The sequence below is a fragment of the Scyliorhinus torazame genome, chromosome 10 (assembly GCF_047496885.1).
Source record: "Scyliorhinus torazame isolate Kashiwa2021f chromosome 10, sScyTor2.1, whole genome shotgun sequence".
In the NCBI taxonomy this organism is placed as follows: Eukaryota; Metazoa; Chordata; class Chondrichthyes; order Carcharhiniformes; family Scyliorhinidae; genus Scyliorhinus; species Scyliorhinus torazame.
The window spans coordinates 90,422,918-90,432,218 of NC_092716.1; the positions used below are offsets into that span (position 1 = coordinate 90,422,918).

At 46.0% G+C, this 9,301-nt stretch overlaps 1 protein-coding gene across 2 annotated transcripts in view; it reads right to left on the reverse strand.

The window, feature by feature from the left end:
• nlrc5 (NLR family, CARD domain containing 5) overlaps positions 1 to 6,951 on the reverse strand; it is a 318,509-nt gene extending 311,558 nt beyond the window's left edge. Inside the window, exon 1 of one of the 2 annotated variants that reach the window (XM_072518410.1) lies at positions 6,822 to 6,951. Coding sequence is in view for 1 of the 2 variants with exons in the window: in XM_072518409.1 (XP_072374510.1) it covers positions 6,311 to 6,372 (62 nt within the window). In the remaining variant the exon portion in view is untranslated. Of the gene's footprint in view, positions 1 to 6,310; positions 6,412 to 6,821 lie in introns of those variants that run through there. The other variant, XM_072518409.1, reaches the window with a different exon arrangement.
• Between the last annotated feature and the right edge of the window lie 2,350 nt (positions 6,952 to 9,301).

A 9,301-nucleotide genomic window follows, 5' to 3' on the forward strand; every position in this document is an offset into this window, starting at 1 on the left:
CTTGGGTCACTGTCTGTGCAGAGTCTGCACATTCTCCCCCTGTGTGCGTGGGTTTCCTTCGGGTGCTCCGGTTTCCTCCCACAGTCCAAAGATGTGAAGGTTAGGTGGATTGGCCATACTAAGTTGCCCTTAGTGTTCAAAATTGCCCTTAGTGTTGGGTGGAGTTGCTAGGTTATGGGGACAGGGTGGAGGTGTGGACCTTGGGTAGGGTGCTCTTTCCAAGAGCCGGTGCAGACTCGATGGGCCAAATGGCCTCCTTCTGCACTGTAATTTCTATGAAATTCTAAATTCTATGGATCAAACCTTGGCCCCTTCTATTTCTCACCCAAATTCTGACAACATCCACCTCTACCTCATTATCATCTGACTCAATCAAATCTTCCACTGCCCCTAAAGGATGTAACTGCTAGTCTGACATGTTAGTTGTATATTAATTGTGTTCAGTTGTATGAAGCTGGTCAGCATTAACTAGGCATTCACTTGTCTCAATGTGTAAGGACAGGCCAGTGGCTATTGGGTTAGGAGGTATGTTCTTTTAATTTGTAACCCTGCAAATAAACTAAATATTCTGCAATGATTGGCTCAGTTCCAACTTCACCAACATGCTTTCTGGTGTGTAGCACAACCTACAGCACTGGATAAGCAGAAATGCCCTCCAACCAGATATTGGGAAGACTTAAGCCATTGTCATCAGTCCCTGACACAAGCTCCATTCCGCCACAATTCATCCCCTCCTTCTCCCTGGCAACATAGGGATTTGGGAATACTCAATATGGTTCTAGTCAGAAATGTTACAAAGGATATAGAAGCATTGGTAAGGATTTTTAAAAATGACAAAGATGATACCTGAGGTGTGAGGTTACACCCATCAGGAAAAGATGAACAAGCTTGGTCTCTTTTCTCTTAAAAAGGGAAAAACTGAGGGGTGACTATACAGAATCACAGTTGTGTGAGTGAATCATAGTTACAATGCAGATGGAGGACATTCGGCCCATCATGTCAGCACCAACTCTCCAACATAGCAATTCACTTAGTACATTCTCCAGCCTTCTCCCCATAACCCTACACATTCTTTCTCTTCAAATAACAGTCTAAATTCCCTCTTAAATGCCTTGATTGAACTTACCTCCACCACACTTACAGGCAATGTGTTCTTAGACCTTCACCACTCACTGCGTGAAAATGTTTTTTCTCATATTGCTTTTGCAAATTACCTTAAATCTGTGCCCTCTCATTCTTGATCATTTTGTGAATGGGAACAGTTTCTCTCTATCTATTCTGCCCAGACCACTCGTGATATTCTACTGGTGTTTCAAGAATTCCATTTTCTACAGGTGAGAGTTATTTTCTATAGGTGGTGTGTATATTTTTATAGATTATGGTTGAGAGTAATATACTTTCTATAGAAGATGATCAGATGAAATATATTTTCTATGTATTTCCGATAGGAGCTGTTCTAGATAAAGATATTCTCTAAATCTGAATTACAATGTGGTAAGAACAGAGACCTGACTCAAGGAAGGGCAGGACTGTGTGTTCAATAATCCTGGATACAAGGCAGTCAGGAAAGATAGGAAAGGTAAAAAATGGAGAGGGGTGGGGTGGTATTTGTTAAGAACAGCATTGCAGTGCTGGAGAGGGAGGTTGTCCCAGAGGGGTCAAATTGGCTCGAGTTAAGGAACAAAACAGGTGCAATGACATTTCTCAATCTAGTCGATAGGCCCACAACTAGAGGGAAGGATGTAGAGGAACAAATCTGCAAGGACATTACAGAGAGGTGCAAAACGTATAGGGTAGTTATAATGGGGGGAACTTTAATTATCTTAATGTAGACTGGGTTAGAGGTAGTTTAAAAGGACAGAGTGGGACAAGGGTCCCTACAGTATGTTCAGGAAAGTTTTCTACAGCAGTATGTGTCCAGTTCGACAAGAAAGAGGTACTCTTGGACCTGGTTCTTGGAAATGAGGTGGGCCAAGTAGATCACGTGTCAGTGGGGAAACATTTAGGAGACAGTGATCATTGTATCAAAAGGTTCACGGGTGTCTATGGAAAAGGGCAATGAACAATCCAGAGGAAGAACAATTAACTGGGGGAAAGCTAACTTAATTGGGGCAAGAACAAATCTGGACCCAATAAATTGGAACCAAAGGTTGGCAGAAAAAACGGCAACCGAACAAAGGGCTACTTCAAAGAAGAGATAGTTTGGGCATAGTCAAGATATATTCCCTCAAAAGGGAAAGGTAGGGTAAATAAATCCAGAACTTCTTGGATGACAAAGGAGGTAGAAATTATAGAAAGAAGACAAAACATGCTTCTGACAGGTGTGAGGGAGAAAATACAATTGAGAACCAGGCTGAATAAAGAAGGTTCAGAGGAGAGATGAAAAAGCAAATAAAAGAAGCAAAAAGGGAATATGAAGAGAGACTGGCAATTAACATAAAAGGGAGCCCCAAAGTATTTGATAGGCATATAAGTATTAAAAGAGTGGTAAGAGGAGTAGGGACAATCAGGGACCAAAAAGGGGACTTATACGTGGAGGCAGGGTGCATGGCTGAGGTATTAAATGAATACTTTGCATCTGTCTTTTCTGAGCAAGAACATGCTACCCATGCCATGGCAAAAGAGGAGGTAATTCAGACTCTAGAAAGGTTTAAAATAGGAAGAGGTATTGAATAGGCTCTCTGTACTTAAAGTTGTCTAGGCACTGGGGCCAGATGAGATGCATCCAAGGATACAAAGGGAAGTACAGTGGAATTGCAGAGGCGCCAGCCATAATTTTTCAATCTTCCTTAAGACTCAGGAGTGGTGCCAGAGGACTGGAGAATTGCAAATATTACAGCTTTGTTCAAAAAAGTGATAAGCCTTAGGAATAGCCCAACAATTACAGACCAATCAGTTTAACTTCTAGAAACTATAATTTGGGGCAGAATTAATAGTCGTATGGACAAATGTGGGTTAATGAAAGAAATCCAGCATGGATTTCTTTGGGGGAAATTATGTTTAACTAACTGGCTGGAGTTTTTGAAGTGGTAACAGAGAAGGTTGATGAGAACAATGCTGTTGATGTGATGTACATGGACTTCCAAAAGGCATTTGATACAGTGCCACACAACAGACTTATGAGAAATGTTATAACTCATGGGATAAAAGGGACAGTAGCAACATGCATACAGAATGGCTGACTGACAGGAAACAGGGAGCAATGGTTAATGGATGTTTCTTGGGCCGGAGGAAAGTTTGTAGTGTAGTTCCCCAGGAGTCAGTACTGGGACCCTTGCTTTTCCTGCACATCCCCGTCACCGGACGTCCCCTGATATATATTAATGATCTAGACCATGGTGTGCAATTTCAAAATATTCAGACGATACAAAACTTGGAAGTGTTTAAACTGTGATGAGAGCAGTTTAGAACTGCAAAAGGACACAGACAATTTGGTGAAGTGTGTGGATAGGTGGCAGATTAAGTTCAATGTGGAGAAGTGTGAGGTGATACATTTTGGTTGGAAGAACACGGAGAGAAAATATTAAATAAAGGATACAACTCTAAAGGGGGTGGAGGAGCAGAGGGGTCTGGTGTATATGTGAATAAGTCTTTAAAAATTGGAAGACAGGTTGAGAAACCAATTAATAAAACACACAGTATCCTAGGCTTTATTAATAGGGACATATAGTAAAAGAGCAAGGAGGTTACGTCGAACTTATATAATACACTAAGTTCAGCCTCAGCTGGAATACTGCATCCAGTTCTGGCACCACACTTCGGGAAGGATGTGACATTGTTACAGAAAGTGCAGAAAAGATACATCAGAATGGTTCCAGGGATGAGAAACATTGGAGAAGTTAGAACTCTTTCCCTTGGAGAAAAAAAAAGGCTGACAGATTTGACAAAGGAATTGAAAAGAATGAAGAACCTGAACACTGTAGATTGGGGGAGACTGTTCGCACGCATGAAAGGAACGAGAAGAAGTGGGCACAGATTTAAAATAATTGGCAAATGAAGCAAATATAACGAGAAAATTCACACAGTGAGTGGTTCAAGCCCGAAACGCACTGCCTGAGCGTGTGGTGGAGGAAGAGTCAATCGAGGAACTGAAGAGGGAATTCAATGATTATTTAAAAAGGAAAAATCTGCAGATGTTATGGGGAGAAGGCAGGAGATGGCACTGGGTGAGTTGTTCATTCAGAGAGCCTGTGCAGACATGATGGGGAATGGCCTCCTACTGCACTGTAACAATTCTGTGATAAAGGAGATGTTCTGACTGTCGAAAATGAAACTTCCAATTAATATTTTAGAATAAATCATTTTCCATATTTTGCTGTTTAACATAGGAATGAGTGTTGATATCCAGGTAGGAAACATGAATACAATAAGGTGCAACATTGAGCATATATAGTATACAGACAAAGCTGAAGTGATTATCACATCTACCAAAAAACAGGACCAAATTAATTTATGTCGGACACAGGCTCATAGGGGGCTGACACTAATGCCTCATCTGTGGATGTTTGCCAAGCTGGAGCCATGGCTGGTCCTGACCTTTGACAGTGGACCACTCTTTCCTTGGAAGATTGAAACTAGAGAGCAAGAACAATCAGCGGAATTCTCCGTCGGTGGGATCCTCTGGTCTGCCAATAGTGCACCCAAGCCCGCGGGTCTCCTGACAGTGTGGGGTGGCCACAATAGGAAATTGACAATTGGTGGGAATAATGAATCCCGCTACCAGGGAATGTCATGCCACTGAGAAACGCGCAGCTGGGGAACCGGAAATGCAGACAATTGTCTATAGATACACGGCATCTCTTCATGGCATATCACTAAATTGTTCTCTTCTTACTCCTGAAATAATCTTGACTGGAAGAGGAAAGATTTGCATTTATATAGAGCTTTTCACCACCTCCAGACATTCCAAAGCGTTTTTAAAAACCTAATGAAGTACGTTTGAAGTGTAGATAATGTTATGATGTGGGAAAACATGTAACAAATTTGCATATAGCAAGCCAATAGGATAGTCACCAGATAATCTGTTCTAGTGATGTTGGGTGAGGGCTACAGTGTGGTCAGGGCATGTACTACACTGCCCCCAAATAATGCCATGAATTGGGGTCTTCATTTAATGTTTCTACCAAAAGACAGTGCCTCTAACTTTGCGGCACTCCCTCAGCACCGGACTGGAATGCACTCCCAGATTTCATGCTGATTCCCCGGAATTGTATTGCAAGTCCAATGGGTGCTGGCAGAAATCCACTTGAAGACAAGTTAAAAATCTACAAATCACATGGACACAGCAAGTGGCCTCACTATTTCTGAATGTTGGGAGTCAGGTGGGGCTCCCAATCCTGGTCAATGTGCCATTGGAAGGTATGGATGTGTGGACATTGACTGGGAGCAGAAATGGGCTGCTGGAGATTGTGATCAGATCCTGTGGAACATCCCAGCGGAAATAGAGGGGAGAGAATTCTAACATTGGGAAAGAGCAATTGAATGGTTGGTGACACAACAGGCAAAGGGAAGCACATGGAAGGGAATATATTATTGCAGGGCACAGCACGCATGTACTTCATTGGCTATTCGAGTTTAGTGGATGTCCTGAGATCGTGAAACGCAAGTTTTCTTTGAAAATTTCCCCCAACATTTAGACCCTGAGCCCGACATGCAAATCCCGAGCCAAGGAAGCGCACCTTAAATCAGCACCACCTATGGATGGGTGGATGCCAGTTAACCAGTTACAAGAATAAGTGTGATTCAGAATACATTACCGGCGCCCTTCAAAACCATTTACAAACATGCAGAAGAAGGTAACTCTCCAAACCCTGCTAGCAAATCCACCACAACCTGCAAACTGTTTCCATTCATTGATGTAAAACTTCTACGTGTTACTATATAAAATGTTCTTTCATCTCATAGTTTTACTCTGCCAGTCTCTCTCTCTCCTTGAAGCATTCTCTGCACTTTTCATTTTGAACACGTCCCTCCTCTGCTGCCTTGCTGTTCCTGTGTATCCCTCCCACTGTTTAAAAAGCGTTTAACCGCTCGAAGTGTGTGCAGGTTCTGTACCCCACGCCCAGTTTAAAGCAAGGTGCCTGTTCATTTGCTTACCGCCCCCTCAATGACTGCATCCCTCCAACTCTCGTCAAACTCAAATCAATTAAACGTTAAGATGCTTTGTTTTGCAGCTCTGACAATCTGTCAATTCTTTAAAAGCTATTTCAGGATTTCAGCTCCCTCATGTTCCTCCTCACCCCTGCTCCCAATATATTCCTTTTTGTTGGCTGATGTAGCCGGCTCTAAGGGTGGCCTGCTGCCCACCTACCCAGTCACCAGCCAGTCCAGTCGCGGCCACAAAGGGAATTCGACCGCTCCATTCGCACGCATGAAACAACTCCTGCCGGAACGAAACTGAAACTCTCTCTCTCGCCCCTGCCCCGTTTCCAAGAAGCTCACTCGCAGATCGTTTATAGAAAATCACGTGGCTCCGAGCGGCAACATTTGAATAGCGGAGTTAGAGAGGGGAGCTGATTTCAAACAACAGTGAGGCACAAATCATCCTTGCACCCCCCCCCCCCCCCCGCGCGCCTCAATCATTGCAAACACCTCCACCCACAGACACACCCTGACAGACAACCACAGCAAGTGTTGGCACTGATTGACATTAGGACTGCCTAATGTCTATTGAGCGGGGCTCGGTTAGGTCAGTTGACTGGGCGATTGGTTCATGCTGCAGAATGACCAATGGGTTCAATCAGCCCCCAGGTTATTCACGAGAGCCCTCCCTTCTCCAGCCTGCCCCTCAGACATTTACCGCTTTGTTTTGTTACATTTACCTTGTGAAGTCCTGATCATTTGTGTGGAATCAGGCCGGCAACTTTTTCAACCTTACAAGCCATTGAGTCCCACTATTTTGTCCAGAAGAACGTGTTTGGCGTGATCACAAAGCGGGATAAGTCTTCACGGTGGGAATCCTGGAGGGAAATAATCACACCACCTTTCTTTATTTTTCATGACCCAGACTTAACAATGTGTTTGCAAATATATTAACTGGCATAAATCTCATGCATTGCTTATTTTCTTGTTCTATTTAGTTTCCACTTCTTACAGGCGGGGACAGTAAAATCCTGAAATATTAATACAGAAAATGCTGTATTAAAAAATACTCAGCCAGGCCAGGTATCTGTGCAGAGAGAGACAGGGTTACCCTTTCAGGACTGTAACTTTCCTTCAGGACTGACTTGCTAATATCCTGGTTAGATTACTGGACTAATATACTCACAGCTCAGGAAGGCTGCCTCTTCCCTATATACCTGTTCATTTTCCCTCTTGAAGTATTTATCTTCTCGAAGTTATTAGTGAATCTGTTTCCAAAATCCCTTCAGGAAGTATATTCCAGGTTAGAAGATCTGACCATGTATTTTATTCCCCCATGTTACCTCTGGATCTTTTGCCAATGACGTTAAATCAGTGTCCTTTGGTTACATTTTTGCAACTGGAAACATTCCCCCCTCCCCCTTATCCCTCTATTTACAATATCAAAACCCTTCCCAATTTTGATAACTGCATTAAATCTTCCCTAAGCCTCCTCTGCTCCAAGGTGAACATGGTCATGTAACTGAAGCCCTCCATCACTTGTACCATTCTACCTCTGCATCGTCTCGAAAACTTTAACACCCTTCCTTAAAGTGCAGTGCACGGAATTGGCACAAGATTCCAACTAGATTTACTAGAATTTTCCTGATTTTTTAAATATAAATTTAGAGTAGCCAATTCTTTTTTTTCCAATTAAGGAGCAATTTAGTGTGGCCAATTAACCTACCCTGCACGTCTTTTTGGATTATGGGGGTGAGACCCGCGCAGACACGGGGAGAATGTGCAAACTCCACACGGACAGTGACCCGGGGCCAGGATCAAACCCGGGTCCTCAGCGCCGTGAGGCAGCAGTGCTAACCACTGTGTCATCGTGCCACCCGTGAATGTTCCTGCTTTTCCACTCCAAGCATAAAAACAAGGATCCAGGAGGCCGTTTAACAGTCTTCACAATTTGTCTGTTAGCTTTAAAGACGAAAGGTCTCTGTGTTCCTCCACCTCCTTTAAAATGGTACCACTTAGTTCTGATTACCACTCCTCGTGCTTCTTAATTGAATGAATCACTTCTGGGGCGAAATTCTCCATTATCGGCGGAAAGTCCGCCGATCGGCGCAAAAAACGGCGCAAATCCCACTTGCGTCACGTCATAAAAATGGGCCGATAGTCTGCGGCCCGAAATGGGCTAGCAGCGACGTAACGGGATCCGCGCTTGCGCAGTGGTTCACGCCGTGCAGCGTCATACGCGCTGCACGGCGTGACGGCTCATAAGGCCGCGCAGCTCCCCCCCACCCGACCGGAACAGCCGACCGCAACACCCGACTTGATGGCTGGCCGTCGCTCAGCCCCGAGGTTCGAGTCACGCGATGTGGAGGCGCTCCTGGACGCGGTGGAGCAGAGGAGGGACACCCTGTATCCCGGGCACGGCCGCAGAGTTGCCCCACGCCACAGCCGGCGTCTGTGGAGGGAAGTGGCAGAGGCCGTCACCGCTGTGGCCCTAACACCACGGACAGGCACTCAGTGCCACAAGAAGGTGAACGACCTCGTCAGAGCAGGCAGGGTGAGCCTCCCCCATATCCCCCCACACCCAAATCCCCCCCTCCCCCATATCCCCCCCTCCCCCATATCCCCCCTCCCCCATATCCCCCATATCCCCCCTCCCCCATATCCCCCTCCCCCATATCCCCCCTCCCCCATATCCCCCATATCCCCCCCTCCCCCATATCCCCCCTCCCCCATATCCCCCCTCCCCCATATCCCCCCTCCCCCATATCCACCATATTCCCCCCTCCCCCATATCCCCCCTCCCCCATATCCCCCCTCCCCAAATCCCCCCTCCCCATATCCCCCCTCCCCCATATCCCCCCTCCCCCATATCCCCCTTCCCCATACCCCCCCTCCCCCATATCCCCCATATCCCCCCTCCCCCAAATCCCCCCCTCCCCCATATCCCCCCTCCCCCATATCCCCCTCTCCCCCATATCCCCCCTCCCCCATATCCCCCATATCCCCCCTCCCCCATAACCCCCCTCCCCCATATCCCCCCTCCCCCATATCCCCCCTCCCCCATATCCCCCCCTCCCCCATATCCCCCATATTCCCCCCTCCCCCATATACCCCCTCCCCCATATCCCCCATATCCCCCCTCCCCAAATCCCCCCCTCCCCCATATCCCCCCTCCCCCATATCCCCCCTCCCCCATATCCCCCATCCCCCATATCCCCCC